The sequence below is a fragment of the Pocillopora damicornis genome, chromosome 12 (genome assembly GCF_964200805.1).
Source record: "Pocillopora damicornis chromosome 12, jaPocDami1.2, whole genome shotgun sequence".
NCBI classification, from domain to species: Eukaryota; Metazoa; Cnidaria; class Anthozoa; order Scleractinia; family Pocilloporidae; genus Pocillopora; species Pocillopora damicornis.
The window spans coordinates 3,580,526-3,600,823 of NC_142681.1; the positions used below are offsets into that span (position 1 = coordinate 3,580,526).

Genomic DNA, 20,298 nt, shown 5'->3' on the forward strand with positions numbered 1-20,298 from the left:
GCCAATGAAGTCAGGTCTTTTATTGACCCATGACGCAAGAATATTTGTGACGAAACCAAACCGGTTTTGTCAGGAAATATTTGTTCTGCTGCTCGTGGCAACGGGGAAGCAGCCATCTTGGGATTGATGGTCAACGAAAGTGAAAGGGTGGATTGACGTGCTGTTATATCCGTTTGATCGCAGCTAAACACCGAAAGGACTATAGGAATGACTGGGACGCTAGCTCAGGCTCGTGTACAGCTTCAAAATGCTGAAAGTTCTCTCCTTTTTATGCAACAAGAACACGCAAAAACATTACAGGGACTCTATGCGGAGATCAATAAGCTTCAAAAGAAATGTGGAGGTAGATATCGTTAATATGGTAAAGTTAACACCTGATTTCGTGGGAATAACATTTTATTTTCTTACAGAACTAACTTTCAAACTGGCTATGAACGCTACAACTGCAAATGACGAGGAAGGTATGTAATATCTATCCAACTAACAGTCGTCTGTGTTTATATAGAACAGAACAGATGTTTTCTCTTGGTTTGGTCTTATAAATTATTTTTGAGTGAAAACTACTTTTGTAAGAAATTACCCTGTTAATTTTACCGCATAATCTCGTCTCATTGGTTGAATTAATATTTGCAACACTTGTTATGTGACATTTCTCAGTTTCTGTTGGTAAGGTCAGATAAGAGACTCTGTAAATTGACAGATTTGCCGGTAAATTTGTCACCGATGGCTCTGTCTTTTATTATTTTGCTTCATTATTATGCCATTTCTTTCTAGTTTATAATCTCACCCAGTTTTGATCTTCTGTCGATAAAATACCAGCAATATGGTGAAGTTCCTTAAGATGCAGTTCTCGTAATATGTTATTTTTTAAAAGGTAGGCTTTGAAAGTATGCGAAAATTTGGTTTAAAATTGGATTCTACCATGGGTTGCAAATTTCACCCCTTTATTGGGCAAATGCCCAATCTTTGAGAATCAGTAGTGTTTGACATCATCCCATACTTGCAGTTGTACCTGTCATGCCACTAAATCTTTTGGGTTCAAAGGTGGTTTGCCACAGGGAAATTCAAGACTAACATTGTGCATAATCATTTCACCAATATAATTTCTTTCCTCTCAGAGATTCAGGAAAGGTGGGAAAAAACGTGTTTATATTTTTTCCTTTACTTAATTTTGCAGCTCAAGTAAAACACACTGTAGATGAGTCACAAAAAGTACTGGCTGAGTTCAAGACTGAGAACATTGAGTTAAAGGGAATTATTGAAAAGAAGAACAAAAGAATTGTGGTTCTGGAAGCTCAGCTGAAAACACTGGATCAAAAGTATGTCAAGGATTTATCTGAAAAAGAATCTAATCTGATTGCTGTGTTAAAGGAACTTGAAAAGAAATCAGACACTATAGCATATCTGACCTCTCAACTTCACAATAGCAAAATACGACAGTCTGGAAGAAATCATCAAAATCAGCCTTCAACTGGGAAAAACATCACCGAAGTCTCCAAGGAGTCACGAGAAGCAAGAATAGAAGGTAATACTGCAGTGGAAAATGGATCATCCCACACAGATATCTCAAGTGGAACATCTTCAAGAACACCTGTTCCACCAAGAGAGGGTACTCCTTCCAATGTTCAGCGAAGATATCGCAGGTCTACTACGTCTCCTGTTCCTCAGTCATTAGGCACTAAGATGAAGACTTCAAGAGCTGTTGGAATCCAAGCCTCACCAAATGAAATCCAACTGAATGTAGCACCTGTGAAATCAACCAAAGGCATGCCCTTGCGTCCAAAGCGAGCTTCTTCTCCTTCAAGACCAGGACTAGGAATTTCAAAAGGTTTGCAGCGTTCTGCAGGAAGGGAAAGACCGTTTCCTGATGATTATGTAGAGTTCCTGAGAACTGGAACAAGACCAGACCCACAGGTAGTGGTTAGGGCTGCACCAGAACCCTTACCACCGATTTCTGCAAACGAAAGACTAGCTACAACACCCAAGACTCCTTACACAGGAAGGGTCCAAATGAACAGGGGGCATTCCTCCCAGGGGGTTCCTGCAGCAATTTACACAGATGGGTCTACAGCAGTAGAGGATGTAGGAAAAATTATTGTGTCACCATTGAGTTCACCTGAAAAAGGGTGGCGGCATAAGCAGCAATCTCAACAAAATGGACCAGAATAAATAATTCAACTGTATTATATTTGTATATATCACAATTTTTTGATCAACACAACAAGCCTCGAGTCATTTGTTTTGAAAAATAGCATGTACATTTTAATGTAAATAGTGTGTATATGTTTCAATTCTATGAGCCTTTTTCTGTTATTATAATGTTTTAAGTGAAGTAGTCTTATGATTTGTTGAGAGATAATATTATATGGTTCAATAATATATAATGGAGGATTGAAGAGTTGACGCATGTCTCCAATGATAGGGACAGAGTGATTAAATGTGTACTTTAGATTGTTCTTATTTTTCATTTAAAGGTTTTCTTGTCACTTGCCAAAAGTTTTTAGCTTTTTAGCAAAGGTTTTTAAAAATCTTAAATGTACAGATGTACAGTTATGTGTATACAGGGATGATAGCCAACATAGATAATTGGTAATTGCATTATAGATAGAAACTGAATACACTTGTAGCATAAAACTGTTATGATATCAAAACTGAAAATGTGACTTGAATTTTGTGGTGAGAATATGAACAACTTGAGGGGATGAGGATGTTGACATCCTTACCTGCTTGATGTTGTATTAAAGGAATAAAGACACTGCTTCTTTATCTGACTGGTTTGTGAAGTTCTTTTTTTCCTCTGTTAGGTGGTGAGGAATTCTGTGAAGGACACAAATTTCTTAGCATTTTTATTAAAAACTGTCCAAGATTTGGAGACCAAAGGCAAAATTCAATTTTTGACAGAAAATATAAATAAGGTTATCACTTTGAGAAGTAGATTTATTTTCATTTTATCAAAAAATCAGGTCAAAATAGGCTGTAGAATAAGTCAGATACTATTCTCGTTATTATAAAACATGAAAATGAGAATCTGATTTGGAGAGTTTTCTTGGAAATTGGTCTCCCATATTAACTAATTTCTTGTCATCAGTCAAATATGTCTGTGACTTCAGCCACGCCCATCAGGCCTTTCACAAAAAGTCAGGAAAATCATGATTTTGGATTGGTACACAGACTCTTGATCCACTGTTAAGAATATGTAACTTGAGACATTCTGATGTTAAGATTCACATTAAAGCGCTAGGAGAAAAACATTCAATTACTGCTCACACTGCAAAAGAACTTAGGAGTGCTGAACCTATGTACTATTTGAGAAGGAATGATGTACCTGGTAATATTGTTTCATGAAAATAGGACTCTTAAGATTTATGGGGAACCTGAGGACTCAAAAAAATGTTTTTAATAATTTAGAAAGGATCACCAACTTTGATTAATGGTGGTATTCCTTCCAACATCGTGAGAGATGAGATAGGCTGCCTGTGAACTCTGGCGCGACTGGGGCGACTAAGTAATATCCCATAGTCCTTTAGTGTTGCACATGCTTGCAAGGAAACAAGATGGCGCTCTTCTGTTCAAGTAAGTTTCTCTTTAATCCCTTAGAAAACCGCTTTAAAACGTATTCGATCTTAAAATTCCTACTTCCCAAACATACATTAATTGATTATCTTTGCATTATACCTTGATTATTGTGCGTTATGATGTGCTATGTCGAAATTCAAACTAATGTCATGTTTGTTTTCGCCGGTGTACTCGTAGTAATTTTGCTTAGCGTGGATTGAATGAAATGTCGTTTTCGGATGTAACGTTAAGGCACAAGCACTTAAATCCACGTTTTCACGGCACTACACTGTCAGCTTGTCGGATTCAGAGTCTTGTTAAAGCTCGATCGTGCGAAGTGAGCCCTAGCTAATTTGATCCTTTCTGTACGTACTGTCAGAAATCTGATAATCTTCTTAAAGTTGATTAACTTTGTACCCAGTTAATGCAAAGGAGGCTATAATAACTTACTACTTATTTGAATGAAAAAATTACTTGCGATCAAGGTTTAACTTGATGATCAATGCCATAAAATATTATGATAATTTTACCTCTATATCCTTTTTTTACTTGTTACTACCGAAGGGTATGTCGAAAACGGCCTCTTAGTAATTTTAAAACAGGCAAACAAAGTTGTGAGATAAGTCACTGTAGATTGCAGAATTTTTCTTTGCAATCTTCATTAAACACAACTTGCAGTCTTGTTGAAGTGAAGTTAAAGAAGTAAATGTTATATGAACCTTGCCAATTTGTAGTCAGCAATGAAGTTCCTGATCACCCATGTGTGTCACCATCTTCTAACTGCGTGTTTGAGAGGAGGCTTATTGAAAAGTATATTGCGGAAAATGGCACTGATCCAATAAGTGGTGAACAGCTTTCAGAAGAGCAGCTGATTGATATAAAAGGTAATTTACAACATATTAAAGTAACATCATTTTACGGAGGAAGATTTTTCCACTTATTTAGTTTCCACTTTCGTAACCTCATTATGTAAAACTGTTTGATTCTTTGAGAAGTTTCATTCAGCTGGGGTTTTACTATGGTGTACTTTTTTCCACAATGCTGTAAGAATACTTGTGTTATGATTGTTTTGCTCAAAAGGTCTTAAATTTTAAATTTAATAGTATATTGTATTATTTTATCTCATTTACCTTGTAATTTTATTTCAGTCAATGCATTGATCAAACCTAGACCACCATCAGCAACAAGTATTCCTGCTATTCTGAAAGCACTTCAGGATGAATGGGTAAGGAAGGAAGAATTTCAGCAAAATGCATTAAACTTGAATGCTTAGAGGTGGTAATCACCTATGTCTGGTGCACCCGTTAAGTGCATCATGAGTCAGAGGATCTTTTCTTTATCAAATTCCCTAACAGATACTGACAATGGTAAAGAAAATAAGTTTAACTGTAACAGACTGAAAATCTTTTGGGTTCATTAATTCATTCGTTAGTGAATCTTTAGATTATCATAAAGAGCTTGCAATTATTCCCTTTTACAGTAAAAGTTGTGTGTTCTGAAGAGTTATTGTATTGCTATACACATAGCCTTCTTGGTGATTAGAAATACTGAAATGTATAACTGCATCCTAAATACACTGTTTAAGTCAGTACTTGGTGAAACATCACAAAAGAAAACATCTTCAAAATAAAATTTACACCTCAAATTCATGTTCTTTTTTTTGTTTCTAGGATGCCTGCATGTTGCAAAGTTTTACATTACGTCAGCAACTTCAGACTGCCCGACAAGGTAACTGTTACTTCATACTTCTATACTATGAAACAATGGATGGTAAGTATGGGTAAAAAGGTGGCATTTGTGAGTGGTCAGATTATTGTGGCCTGTCATTTCTCAGAATGAGCTTGGCATGAATTGCAGATAACTGTTTTCATTGACATGATTTTTTAATGTTTGTTCCAGAGTTGTCTCATGCTCTCTACCAGCATGATGCTGCTTGTCGTGTCATTGCTCGATTGACAAAGGAAGTCACTGCAGCTCGTGAAGGTATTCCACTAATACATCTTACAATTATTGATTTAGAAAAATTGTAATGCATTGTTACTTACTCTGCTCCTTTTGTCCCCAGCTTTGGCAACTCTCAAACCTCAAGCTGGTATGGCTGTGGCTGTTCCTTCAGCTGTTCCAGTGCAGGTATTGTAGAGAGCAAATCCAGTCAGAGATTTTTCAATAACTTTTTTTCCGTGGAAAAACAAGCAAGCATGTGTCTATTTAGAACTTTAACTAAACTGGTAACACATATTTTGCCTTTTGTTTCAGATGGAGGAAGCTATGGATGTATCGGCTCAGGTAAGTCAAACTCAAACTTTCAAGATGTGTGTGTGTGAAATCTCTTTTCATTTTTAAGATTTTAAACTCTTAACCCTCTGACTCCCAAGATCTGATCGTTAATCCTCCCCTCTAGCAGCCACACATTTCCCTGTAAACTGATTGCAAGAACCATTTATTAGCTAAGCTAAGAATTTTTCTCTTCAGCCTGGTGAAGAAGAAGGAATGACAGAAGAAGTCCTGCAGAAAGTAAGTTATTGTAAATGTTTTACAATTGGGCCTGGATAATATTTTTCAAGCTTAATGACATGAAAGATTGAGAAACTGGGTGGGTAATTTGTTAATGTGCCAAAAGCAGCAAAAAAATGATCTATTTAAACTTGTGTTGGTTAGTTATGCATTTTGATTATGTGTGATAGTAATCTTAAGCTTTTCAATAGACAGATAAGGCCTCGAAAGTATTACTGCCCTGAGCATTATGAAATGACACCATAAATTTTGTGTTATTGTTCTCATTTTAGTTGCAAGACAAAGCCACTCTCCTCACAGCTGAACGTAAGAAGGTATGAGCTTTGTGGCTGTTCTGACAATCATATAGTTACTAAACTCTAGAGACAAAGGTTGGGATATGAGGAGTCAAGGAATGGTATAGTATGACTATGTAGCCAAGAAGATTGTACAGATTGAATGACAAAGTTGAAATCCATTACCATCTACCTATCAGTGGAAATCACCTTCCTAAGAAAACGCTGTCATGAAATGCTTCTCTAGCAAATTTTGTGTGGTGACTATCAGTGATATGTAGACAAGTGCTGTCAACTACTTTGGTGAAGTGGTTATCTCATTTTGTGTTCTCCGTTATCCTATTCAGAGAGGCAAGAAGGTTCCAGAGGACTTGAGTACAACAGATGAGATACAATCTTACAAACCAATCTCCTCACATGCAGTAAGTTGGCATTCAAATTGACACCTTTTTTATAGAATAAAAGAGTGAGAAAGTAGAAAGATAATGTACTTAAACCAAAGTGCTTAAAGCATACTTAACAATTTGAGTATTTCAAACAATTTTCTCTAAGCCAAAACCTATTAGTAATTACATCAGCCAATCAGGACAAAGAAGAACAATGATAAATGATGCAGAGAGCCCAGAAATCAAAGCTGTTTCTTGGAACTTGTTTCAAATATGGAGAAAATTCAGAACTGGTTTTTAAACTGGCATTCATTGAGAAGCTTGTAACAGTTTTTTTAGACCAAGCAATGATAAGGCTACTTAAAATTTTCTTCCCCCCACAAACACAATAAAAAACATACTTTGGTTTCATGTGGTGTAATCCAAGTTATCATGTAAGGCTGTGAGACAGCCCATTGACTCTGCCCAAAGCCTTTTACTCATATAAGTTACTGGAAAATATGTGCAGTAGGTGATATATTATTTTTAACATAATGGCTTCAATACATATTTTAGGGCTTACACAGTGCAAGCAATCCTGGAATCTTAGCTTTGGATTTATTTGCTGCAGATACATCCAGAGTCATTACAGGTCTGTATTGAATTTTTCAATGAAACTTGAATGTTGGTTTAGAGAAGTTTGTGTTGGATTGATTTGTTTTCCCCCAGTTGGGGATTGCTTTTCTTCTAATCATCAGGTATTGTCACAATATGTTGATAATGTAAGGGGAAGTTTTATATTAATCATATCTGGATGGAAAGGGTAATGAAAGTGAAGATTTCAGGTATTAAATAACAGAAACAGCTGTTGACAAGTGTGTCACTATTTTCTCTTTCATCAGGTGGCCTGGACAAAAATGCCGTGGTGTTCTATCGTGACTCAGAACAGGTACAATTTGAATCTGTTTAGGTATAACCTTGACATAAACATTAAATACAACCCTCTACAAAACATCCTTAACTCAATTTTTCATCAATGCAACTGTAATTTCCAACAATGATGCAACCAAATGGGTAAGACTCCCACCAACCTGACAACAACAATCATAACCTTTTCAATTACCGGTACCATCTTGTCTTTAGGTCATTGCAACTCTCAAAGGCCACACGAAGAAGGTTACAAATGTTGTTTATCATCCACACGAGGTGAGATGGGTGTTTGCCAGTCAATTCCATGCAGAGTGATGAATCTCTATCCATAAAGAATCTGATATTTTTGGTTATTTCATGCTCTACATGACTTTGAAAATGATGTCAACATTTGTTTCAGGATCTTGGTTTCACTGGATCGGCAGATACGACCATCAGGGTGTGGTCCATTCCACAGGCTTCATGCTTACACACTGTTAAGGTACTGATGTCATAAATAGGCTCTTTTATGTTTGAAAGTTTTTCTTCTCAAAAAAAAAACTGATTTGTTCAACTGCATGAGCTAATAGTAGTTGTGCTGATAATATTCTTGAAATTTTCCCTATCATGTTTTTTAAAAAGGAACCCTAAGCTAGTGAAAGGATCCTGTCCACTGTAAATGTCAGACTTAACTGTCATTCTATAATAACCAGTCTTATAAAACCACTTGGTAAATCTAGAATGTTCATCACTTTGTTTGCCCTTTTGAAGTGAAGAATTCCATCCTGGACACTTAGTATTCTGATTTTTTTTTTCAGGCACATGATCAAGCTGTTACTGGGCTTAGTCTCCATGCAACAGGTATCTTTCATTTGTTACTTGCTGTAAAATCTGTTGATTATGTTAAGGCCTATTTACACGGCACGACTTTGTCGCATGCGACAAGCTTACGACAGGCCTACGACATGACTTAAGAGTCGTAAGCGAGTTGTAGGTTTGATTTACACGAAACAATTCGTGTCGTAAGCCTGTCGTAAGCTTGTCGCATGCGACAAAGTCGTACCGTGTAAATAGGCCCTTAGACTTAGTATACATACTAGATTTGTTAGTACTGAGTATTTTCGATTGAGTGTTTAAAACCAAAACCAAAGTAAATCAATCAGTATAAAGGAAAATACCTCTAAGAGCCAATGAGATTTCAAATTAACCCTTTAACTCCCAAGATCTCATTAGTAATCCTCCTTACTGTCTGCCATACAGTTCTTGTGATGTCAGTTTGGAGAATTTGGTATTGGATCAACTTACAATCCCCAAATAGATATTTTTCTTTGTTCTCATCACTTTTCTGCTTCATTTTGTATTGGTATTGTAAGGAGAAATTCAGTCTTGGTCACTCATGGGAGTTAAAGGGTTAAAAAAAAAACTAACAGCCTGAAGTGCAAGGAAAAATGTGGGCAACTAAGGCTTGATTGGTTTTAGTTTTACATCTGATTGGTTGAGAAAGTGATGCTAGTTTTCTGGGCTAATCACAGCAAAGTAGAGCAAAACTAAAACAATTCCAAATTACTTTTGACATTCAATTGAAAATTGCTCTATTGAGTAAATAAACCTTTTCAGGCCTGATTTGTTTCTTCATCGTGACTCAAAATAATGAGAGTATATTTTCTTGACAATTGTAATCACTTAAAGTGCACATGGTTTATTAAAATTACTCAAACACTATCACCAATGTGCCTTATTTTTTTTCTTTAGGTGACTACCTCCTTAGCTGCTCAACAGATCAGTATTGGGCTTTCTCTGATCTTAGAACTGGCCATGTCCTCACCAGGTGTTTATCAGATCCTAACATCAATCAAGGTAATTACAAGATTTTTAATTGTGTTTGATTCTCTTTGCTTTGGTTTTTTTTTTTTTTTCATACCTCTAGTAATACCACAAGTGACTTCCCATAAACCTTCCCTAGGAGTTATTAACATGTTGTTTTTCTACTAACCTCAGGATTGACATGTGCTCAGTTTCATCCTGACGGTCTTATTTTTGGTACTGGAACCACTGACAGGTTTGTTGATAAATGTCTCATTTCTTCTTACATTATGAACGCGTCAGGAGGTTAAGTAAAATATTAAGGGGGGAAATGTAAAGCAGAATGTATGGTCATGTATGTATGATGCGAGGGAAAAGTGATCATGACAACTTTCTTTTATTATTTGTAAAACAGTAAAGCCAAACTTCTGGTCAGTGTTGTTGTCACAATATTTGCTGACTTTTTGTTCTCTTTTGCTAACAGTGTGATAAAGATCTGGGATCTCAAGGAAGGTGCTAATGTGGCTAAATTTCCAGGACATTCCGGACCAATTACTGATATTTCCTTCTCTGAAAATGGGTAGATATTCAAAATTTCGCTTTGATTGTTCGTCTTTAGTTTTGTCTTCAGTTTCCGTTGTGTGCTTTTTTTTGGTTGTTTTAACAGCTGTCTGTTATATTGCAGTTACTACCTAGCTACATCTGCGGACGACTCAGTTGTAAAACTGTGGGATTTGCGCAAACTGAAAAACTTCAAAACCATAACGCTTGAAGATAGATTTGAGGTATAAATAGAGTAAACACAGCTAAGCCACATTTTATTTCTCACAAGGGGCAAAAAATTGGACCATCCTGGTCGTAACAGAACACGGAAAAGATAATTTATGAAAACAGATTAAACTAGTTCTGGACACTCTGGTCCTGTTCTATGAAAAGGGCAGTCCATTTTCACTTTTTCGTGTAAAATACTCAAGAGGTTTGTTGGGGTTTTGAGTGCCTGGCGATATTGTTGATGAAGGAATTGATAACACGTGGAAGGGTATAACTCACTGGACCTTAGCCACAAGCAAGAATCAGCTCTTTCAGGCGAATGAAGAGCGCCGGGACTGAGGCCGTTCTGTGGAAAAAAATATGATCGGTTCTTCGGGAATCCTGGGGTGAGATTTTTTGCGATCTCCCGCGAGACAATCCAACTTGAGTGAGACAGCTAAGAGTGATAAAACTAAGTATTTATTAAATTTCTGCGAATTGGGTTGATTTTTTTCACAAAACTTTAGCAAACAGGCTGGACCTTGATGTTTCGGCTAATGGATGACGCAGAATTTGTTAAATGGATCTGATACCTTATCCCGCCCGTTTTTTTAAATCCTTGAAGTGATGCCTGTGTCTTTATTTTACAGGTTAAAACACTCAGTTTTGATCAGAGTGGTACATATTTAGCCGTGGGTGGTTCCGAAGTTCAGTAAGTCGGATATGTTTATTACAAAAATACAAAACCTGCTGTGTGTCCATTCAGTAAAAAGATAACGGATTACATCAAAATGTGGTGAGAACACGAGGCGCAGCCGATAGTGTCTCTGATGTTCCGCCCACATTTTGACGTCATCGTGACGTATTTCTGTACAGACCCATGGCAGCTTGTAATCTATTTTTTTAATATGATAAAGAAACAAATTAAAGATCAAAAGATCACAAGTGAGAACAATTAAAAAATCACAAAGGAGAACAATTAAAATTCGCATATAATTCAGCTAATTTTTTAAAATAGTGTTTGTTGATGCTATTTATGTACACTTTAGATATTAGGAATGCTAGTTTTGTCTTGCTTTGCTTAAGTAATTTAAACTGACTGTAATTTATCTCATGTCATCTTGTGCTTGTTCGATTCGATTTTCTCAAGATTGGCGACAAGCATTCAATTTTGTTTTTCTATTTCATTTTTTGTATTTTTTTTTTTAGGATCTATCTCGTCAAACAATGGGAGATGATAAAGTCATTTGCAGGTAAATTTTCCGTGTCTTCCTTTCATTCAATATAAAAGGATAGGTAAAACGGAAACAAAAAAACATGTTATTGAAGGTTCTAACATAGCCTTTCAATCAAATTGTGGCTCAGTATATTACCCATTCTATCCAATCTGGGTAAGAATAAAGGGGGGTAAGTTTCCAAATAAACTGAAGTGCTGCGTCGACGGGGCTATAACATGATTATTTGGTTTTTAAAACAACTAAATCGATGATGTATTTTGGCCTTCGTATAGAGTTTCTAAAGCTGACTTTTCGAGCGTTAGTCCTTTCCCATTCGCTCCGACAGTTCGTGTAACGGCTTTTAGCGGGGAAGAACGCGTGTGATTTAGTAGCAGCTGATTTTAGTTTTGCATTTGATAGGCTGATAGGGGGGCATGAGTTTTCATGACCAATCACAGAGCTAAGAAAAGAATCTTGTCTCCCGTTGGCCCTTTGTGATATTTTCCCATGTTCTGAGTAGAACTGCCGGCCGTTGTGATGGCTTTGCTTCTGCCTTTCAGAAGCTAATCGAAAAGCATTCTACGAACTCCTTCTATATCTGAGGTAATCGCAGTATTTTATTTTTTCTTCTTTTACAGAACACTCTGATGTGACGACAGGAGTGAAATTTGGCAAGCACGCCTCATTCGTTGCGTCTGTTGGTCTTGATCGTCATCTCAAGTTCTACTCGCGATAGAGCAAGGAGGGGGGCTAATTTAGTCCCACGTTTACTAACAATTAACTGTACTATTTTACTTATATTTCTTGTACGTCAAGATGGTCACGCTACCATTCTCTTTCTTATTTCACGCCTCATTTTTTGTAGTAATTTCTGTTAGTTATTTATAGATCTCTCTCGTTTTCGGGAATCTAAAGAGAATCTGAAAATAACCAGAACATTAAGGTTACATGCGAGTTGCTTGAAACTTGAGAGATCCTACTTAAATAAGGACGAAGACGACCAAGAACGTGTTGAAACAAATGAAAGTGGAAGTTCTGCTCGTGCTTTTTAAAAACTTTGTGTATTTGAAATCTTGACTTGGCTCAGAAAGGCCCCCTTGGATGCCTTCTGTCCTCTCATCTGCTATTGTGATTACTTTGCTGTTTGTCTTACACTATCGAAGTGCACTCTAATGCCAGAAGAGGGAGCCAGTTTTTTGATTCGTCCTCTTATTTCATATGTAAAAGGAGAGATTGCAAGAGACTGTGTTAGCCATATTTTAGGAAAAGCGGGTAGACATATTTGTAGTACAGTAAACACCCACAAACAAAAACCTAGTGGATTAGGAAGCTGCATTTTCAAATTTAGCATTTAATGTCCTGAAATGTGAGGACCCGTTTCGCTCGGAAAAAAGAAACAGGTTTTTATATGGAAGAAGTAATTTAACTTTATTATCCTATAAGTGTGCCTGCGCAAAAGAGCCGCCTGTATGTTTCTGTTGTTGTTGTTTCTTTTTGTTCTTTGTTTTTTTTTTTCTTTCGGTGCCTCTTGTGATTATTTGATAGAGCCTGTATTCAGTGGCGCACATTGACCGGTTTTTTCTTTTTTTTTTTTTGGCCTTCGCCATTTCTGTTTCATATTGGCCCCCAGAGCTGTTCAAAGGCTCTCCCTGCCATCGTAATGACAACGTGAATATTGTATGAGTGAAGTCTGCTAGTTTAAGTTTGTGACAAACATAAGCGAAACACCTGTGGTGTCTTGGGAAACTTTGATTAAGTTTCCTATAACTTTGTATAAAACGTTGAAATTTTATTAACTTGTAGCTAGCTTCAACATTCAGCAAAAAGACACCAGGAAAGAACATTAAAACCTTTGTCGATCCATTTACGAAACGTTTTTGATTATGTTATTCACCTTATTTGTCATTTATTAATTTGGCTAAGGAACATTTTCGTTTAAATTTACTTACTTACCAGTGTTAAATCCACCATCCAGGTGGAGAAACGTTTTGACAACACGATTACTTTGCGACAAAGTTAAAGTTCAGCCAATGTTGTCTCCGAAGCCAATTGAATTAAGTATTACGAGGGACTTTGCCATTGAAAATTCGAAGTGTTCCCTTGGCTAACAGAGACTGCGTGCACCGAGTATGCGACTCGTAACCCAAAGAAACGAAGACTCTTGAGAACACGAATAAGTTTCAAAGATTAGTATTTGAAAGGAAGAGCTTGAACGTGTCTCGCGTGCAATCTGACTGCTCGGTGGCATGGCGCGGCATCATTCCCCGCCAACTTTTGGATGTACGTATTTGTTCAAGGCGTAATTTTTTTTTGTTTTGTTTAGATATAATGTTATTTTCCAAAAACCGATGCAGTATGCCAAAAATCAAAGAGAAGTAGTGAAAACCTTATTTTACGAATTCTTATAGTTAATAACTTGTGTCCAGCTCTGTATGACGTCTTCGCTTCCTTGAAGTCTACAGTATGTAAGCGTTTCTTTATATATGCTGTAACTAAGAACTGCGACAAAATACAAGCCCTTACAGATTTCTTTCTTTCAGTGAACGGTACACCCACAGAAAATTAAAAGAACATTTCGGTTATTAGATAAGAGTATATGGTTGATTAATAACAAACTTTTTTCTCTTTTTCTTCTCGTAATATGAACTATTATGATAATGATAACAATTGTAATATGATGATAATTTAAGGGGTTAGCTCAAAAGTCTCATGGTTCCCTTGGGTTCTGGGCTCCAACAAAGATTACCTATACTTCTTTTAATTTCGCTTCTTAATATACATAATTTTCTTTTTTTTGATGTTTTATTTCATTAAAAAAAGGCATCCCGCGTCTAAGACATTACGTCGTTCCAGTAATCCACCGTTCGTCCGTTCCATCACTCTGTGAAACAACCCAAGGTATCGTACTTTGTGGCTTACTCGCTTCGCAAATTTACCGACTCTTTTTCGGCGTAATTCGCTAATTCAAACAGAAAAGTGTTCTCTTTTCAGAGAAAAAAATTGTCCCCAAAGCTTCCTTAATGTGCAGATCATAATATCACATGCAATAAGATATTTCTGCAAGAAAAAGTTTTGATTTAATTTCAATCGCGCACAATCCTGAAATGATCATGAGATGTTTACTGTCTTCTGCTGTCTTCCGTAGTATCACGGCGAGAACTGAAAACATATTTACTAGTGGCCATAAGCCAGAAATCACAAAAGGAAATAACTCAACTGTGTATCGAGTGCGAATGTCGAACCACCGTGAGATACAAACAATAAGTAGCACCGGGAAACATCGGGTCAAAATTGATTCAAGATCGGAATTTTATTGTTACACTCACTCACCCATTTCGACGACATATGTGACTTCGCCTCCTGTAGGAGGCAGTAACCACAAAAAATACACGGAAAGGTAATCGCTGAGTCACTCACAAAAAAAGTGACCTTTCCGTTTCCGGTGTCAGCCGTACGCATACTTGATTTGTTCCTGATTAATTACATTCTACCGTAGAAATAAGATAAACAGGTATCTTGTTCCCACAGAAAAACAGAAACACTATGCCATTCTTTCCCATTCTGTCATTACAAACAAGCAAACACAAGAGACGCAAACACAAGAGACGTGTCGAGCAGCGAGCAAAAACTCGCTCTTTCTTGTGTTTATTGCGTCGCTGTTTACATGGTAACAGATGCTGCTGACCAAGAACAGTGCATTATCGCTCCCTTGCCATTTCGCTTGGTCGGTCGTGTCTTCATCAGAGTCCCTTGTTTTGCCTTTCCCATCGTAGTCACGTAGCAAACGTAGTGGACTGTCTAAGCTATTGCTAGAGTTTACATCTTCTTTTGTTGATAATCATGAGTGGAAGATCCTCCAACTCGAACGAGGATACAGGTCGAGCAAAGAAGAAAGGCGGTGGATTTTTGGCAAGGCAGTCGAAGGCGAAAAAGACAATGACTGAAGAAGAATTGCTTAAAAAGGACACCGTAACACCGGACGATGTACTGAAGTTGACAAAATGCACGGAAAGTAAGTTGAAGGTGGTTTATATTTTGCAGCCAAGGCAATCCTCTCGCAAATTACCAAATTGTAGCGAAGGATGCTGAGCAAGAATTTTTTGCTGATTTGAAACTTCATTGTCGTTTGTGTGCTAAGTACTTCTCCTTGCTCTCTGTTATTTACAGATTATCTCTGCGAACCTGGTGCAAATATATACAGCATCGATTTTACCAGGTTTAAAATTCGCGATATGGAAACAGGGACTGTTCTTTTTGAGATAGCTAAACCTGATAACATCGACGACGAAATTATTGACAACGATGATGATCCTAACGCCGGTCGCTTCGTAAGATACAAGTTTACTCCAGAGTTTCTGAAGTTAACAACAGTAGGAGCCACGTAAGTTTTACTTTTATTGGATGTAGACTTTTGTCTGCTTTAATAAATTCAATTAGTACCAATACCTTACCTATATTTCCAACTGATCGATGACCGATACACTTTTACTAATAGTATCCATAAGCTTCGTTGCACGTATAACATAATTGTCTATTGCATGTTCAGATCGACATGTTGTTGTCTCTCTATTGAAAATTACTAATCCATAATTTTTAGATTGCACGAATTGTGTTCTGACTCACTGCTAATTTGGATCCAATGTTTTCTTTTTCAGAGTCGAATTTACCGTAGGAGACAAACCCGTCAACAATTTTCGTATGATAGAACGGCACTACTTCAGAGATCGACTGTTAAAAAACTTCGATTTTGAGTTTGGATTTTGCATCCCAAATAGCAAGAATACATGCGAACACATCTACGAATTTCCACCGTTAGATATTGATGAAGGTCAGTACTCAACTGATTATTTGTTTCTCTTGTTTAGAATGTTTCTTTTCAATTAGAGTCGTAGTACCTCCCAAAATCTAATTGACACGGGAACTCGGCAAATTGGAAGAATTGCTTGTGTTTCAACCGCACAATTACTCATTCGCCATTTTAACCTCAATATCTCCGTTGTCTTTGAGATATTTTTAAGCTTGATTTATCGTTTTCCTCATTCATCGGACCTAGCACTGACGTGCCAGACATCACATACACTTTTTACGCTTATCTCGATGTTTTGACTTTTATACTTATTAAATAATAGTTTTTTTTTGCATGAAGTGCGAGCGAAGTTTAAGATTTTTAAAACATCTTGTTCCTCTATCGGGAAATATCTTTTGGTTGTTTTTAAATTATCATGTTAGCATTAAGTTGTTGTCTAGATGATATCTTGAATCTACAACTTAATCAATATCATGTTAAGTATAAATTAATCACGATCAAATAATTTATACCCTAGAGAAGCAGCGGTAAGGGATAGAACTTTCCTTTGTGTTCTGTGATATTTTCTCTATTTGAGACAGTACAAAAACAGAAAGGCAGAAAAATATTGATGATCTTACCATTAAAGATAAGTTAAGAAGCTATTAAAGAATTTTTATCACAGTGAGAAATTTAACCCCTCAAGACTGAATAACATTTGCATTGTTGATGTGAAATTTGTTATACATCAGATGATAAAAACACTGATATATTCACCTCCCTGTACAAAGAAAGACCATTAATAGGATATCTCAAATAAGGGTATATCATAAAAACAATAAAATCAAGTAGATAAAATTGCAGTGAAAGCACTGTAAATAACCATAAAATTGATACTGGTTTTGTTTTGTTTCCAAAAACCATTCTAAATCTTTTTATGCCCAAGGATTTTAGGTATAAACTAAGTTTTTTTGTGCAGTTTAAGATGACAGAAAAAAAAGAAAAAAAATATGTGTAAAAGTATGCTACCTGTCACTGTCCAACCAGAAACTGTCCACTTTTATTCCTTTACTAAAAAGAAAGATTTTGATACCAAATTCTTAGGACAAGCCATGAGAGAATTGTATGATCATTGGGTTGGTGAATTAGCTTTACATTAGGGGAAAGGGTTAAAGAATGATGACTCCACTTATGAGAGTTTGAAAATGGTATTCATGCAGCTGGGAACAGGAGTCTGTTTACAGATATTGTCTGACTACTTAAGAGACAAGTTGGTAATAGCATACATTGTTTTTGTAGATGAGAGAATTTTTGATTAGTGAGATGAATACTGATTTGTCAAATTTTGTTTGCAGTGCAAGAAATGGTAAACCACCCATTTGAGACTAAGTCAGACAGCTTCTACTTTGTGGATGGTAAACTTATCATGCATAATAAAGCCGATTATGCATATGATGGGTAGCCCTTCCAAGTGTAATCCTTACAATGTGTACATTGACATGCAGACAAACATTTAGAGACAAGATTAAATACTTTCTTACGATTTAATATCATCTGTCTAAACTCAACATCAAGATCACCCCAGATTTTCCATACATCTTGTATGTATTCCTTTAGGAAGATTTGGTGTTATGTCAAGACTTAGTTACCAGTTTGGTGATCATAGGTCTTGCATTGGAATTACTTTATACATTGTTGTAGAAAGAAATTGGAAATGATTATTGCTGGAATATATGAAATGATAGACAGGAGGTAGATGCTTGTTTTTGTACCAAAAATGTCAGAGCTTTGTTCCATCATACAAAGTTGTTGTTGTAGGGGGGGGGGGGGGGAGGGGGTCTTATTTTCCCTGGTAAATTGTCTACATTTTGTACAAAAGATAGTGAACACCTGTGCATGCAACATCAATAAAATAGAGCTGGTCTGAGTAAGTCAGATTTGCAAAATGTGGCTTATATTTATGTAGCTTGAGGAGATTTTTGTACAACCCCCTGATGTAAGCCCATTGGATATGGATGATGACAATAAAAATTTAAACAAAATTCTCTGTTTTTATTGTTGGGAATATGATAAATGCCTACTCGGGAAGTTTTGAAAGGGGAAAGACTCAATCCACAAGATTCCTTTTTGTATGGTACTAAAGAGAGCCAGTGCCTCTTTTCATGGGTTATGCCTGACTGTGAGCATTAATTAACCCTCCCACCCCTCCCATTCTGCTATGGTGGTGTAGAATTACACTACCCTTGATTTGGTGTTTCTGTTTCTTGATTATTTAATATTTCAGTGATTTAAATGTATGCCAGAGAATGAATCAAAACATTGCTACCTTAAAAACTGGAAAGGAGTGGGTTCATATTGTTTTGATCTCTTTGGGTCCCTGTGAGTTAATCTCTCATGACAAAAAAGTTACATATCATTTTTACATCAATGTAAATCAAACCATAACCAACACTGGAAACAGCCTGTCGAATGGGACCAACCATTTTAGATGGTAGTCTAATATGTTGAACTTTTGGTTGTAGGTTCCCAAACCTGTTCCAGGAGTTAAGTTCGTAAAACTAAGCTCACTAGTAGTGCGATAGTAAAGGAGGGGTAGAAAAAAAACCCATGGGAGGTTTGGATACGGTTGCTTGAAGTAGCCTTTAGTTAACTGTGAGAGAGAGAGAGACTTGGAAAAAAAATCCCTCCTGTTGTAAGCAGTAAAGATTTTATGTTTATTGGAGTTCTAACACATTTATAATGAACTTTTTGTGTCGACCCTTCGTTACTAGAACGAGAAATCGCAACAAAAACCAATTTCTTCTTTTTAGACAATGTTAATCCAAAGAAAGTGATTGAATGTAATTCACAAGATGTATTCAAACCTAAAATGATTCAGTTATCCAGATTCAGAGATGACCTAGATCAAATTTATATTTAACCATCCAGTTTATCTAAAACAATGAACGCAGCCTTGCAGTCGGGCATGATTCTTCCAGCCCGTTATATTATGACAGATCCGAAAGGTTCCTGATCACTCACTGTAATCTAGCTGTGGTTTAACTATTACCACGGTTTTGCAATGTACGAAAACTTTATTAAGCAGACCAATGCTCGAGTCCCGTAGGTGTCCGCTTTTATTCTTGGCTTGTTTATGTTAGGGTGTAGTGTGGTTCTCCAAACCATAAATCTATTTTAAGGTTGCATTCCTCAGTTTAGCGTCCAATTAAAAAGTGCCAAGGTTAATAACCGACTATTCTTTTTCCTAAGCTACAGATGTGAGTTCTGGTTGGTCTAGAGGAGTATAAGAATACCCACGGACACGAGATGAGGAAGAAGTTTCGCAACGACCCGTTTTTTTACAGCAATCCTTCTCTTTCCAACATAATCCTACTCCAACAAGTACACCGATTGCTGTGACCAATATTGGTATGACAATGAGACTAGTAAGAGACGAATGGATACCTCCTGTAGCCACAAGAACGATAAATACTACACCGTAAAACATCAGAGCGACGGATAATGAGCAAACCCGTCGTTTCCATACTCCTTCTTTAAAGCAACAGCCAGCGCATGGCCAACATATCAAACTCGAAATCAAACGTTTCACGAGTCTGTTGCGAGCTTCTTTTGCTTCCTTGGCCTTTTCCCTTTCCTGCAATTCTCCTATTGTCTGCCCCAGCTGTTGATGTAAATCCTGAAGACCTTGAAGGTCGGTGCTATTTAACAGTGTCGATTCCGACATCTCGACGATACGAGCCTCCCAAGCGGTAGTTTCCTTTCTCCGTTAAGCGTGTGTACTGTTTGTAATCTGACCAATTATATTGTCTGCAATCCTCACTTAACATACGCGAGTTTTGCTCCATTCTCTTGAAAAACGCAGTCGAATGACTTAACTGACATTTCATCTCTGAGAATCAAATACTTTTCAAGAATTTGAGATGGCTGAGAAGATGAGAACAAAACTATCTTTGGACAATCAGATAAACAGATACCTCTGCGAGTAATTGGCCGACAAGGAGATACCCTTGACCTCTAGCAACCAAGAACACTACCCAAACTTAACAGTCCTCCCCTCCCTCAACAACAATTTTAACGAGACACGATAAGAACATAACGCAGATGGCAACTCTGAAAACTAGAAA

At 36.8% G+C, this 20,298-nt stretch overlaps 3 protein-coding genes across 3 annotated transcripts; all 3 read left to right on the forward strand.

The window, feature by feature from the left end:
• Positions 1–62: 62 nt before the first annotated feature.
• Positions 63–2,771, forward strand: LOC113685746 (uncharacterized). Its single transcript, XM_027203292.2, has 3 exons — positions 63–343; positions 411–461; positions 1,178–2,771. Exons 1-3 carry the CDS (start codon positions 208–210, stop codon positions 2,167–2,169), a joined length of 1,179 nt encoding a protein of 392 aa, XP_027059093.2. The 5' UTR covers positions 63–207; the 3' UTR covers positions 2,170–2,771.
• Positions 2,772–3,434: 663 nt separating this feature from the next.
• Positions 3,435–13,255, forward strand: LOC113685658 (pre-mRNA-processing factor 19). Its single transcript, XM_027203193.2, has 22 exons — positions 3,435–3,573; positions 4,290–4,439; positions 4,704–4,780; positions 5,226–5,283; positions 5,455–5,538; positions 5,621–5,685; positions 5,812–5,841; positions 6,028–6,069; positions 6,342–6,383; positions 6,692–6,766; positions 7,286–7,361; positions 7,612–7,658; positions 7,853–7,915; positions 8,040–8,120; positions 8,437–8,479; positions 9,371–9,475; positions 9,617–9,677; positions 9,906–10,001; positions 10,107–10,206; positions 10,822–10,883; positions 11,381–11,424; positions 12,027–13,255. The coding sequence occupies exons 1-22, from the start codon at positions 3,555–3,557 to the stop codon at positions 12,122–12,124; spliced, it is 1,518 nt and encodes a 505-aa protein (XP_027058994.2). The 5' UTR covers positions 3,435–3,554; the 3' UTR covers positions 12,125–13,255.
• Positions 13,256–14,880: 1,625 nt separating this feature from the next.
• On the forward strand, positions 14,881–18,216 carry LOC113684557 (protein unc-119 homolog B). The gene is made up of 4 exons (XM_027201959.2): positions 14,881–15,400; positions 15,556–15,769; positions 16,044–16,216; positions 17,530–18,216. The coding sequence occupies exons 1-4, from the start codon at positions 15,229–15,231 to the stop codon at positions 17,634–17,636; spliced, it is 666 nt and encodes a 221-aa protein (XP_027057760.2). The 5' UTR covers positions 14,881–15,228; the 3' UTR covers positions 17,637–18,216.
• Positions 18,217–20,298: the final 2,082 nt, after the last annotated feature.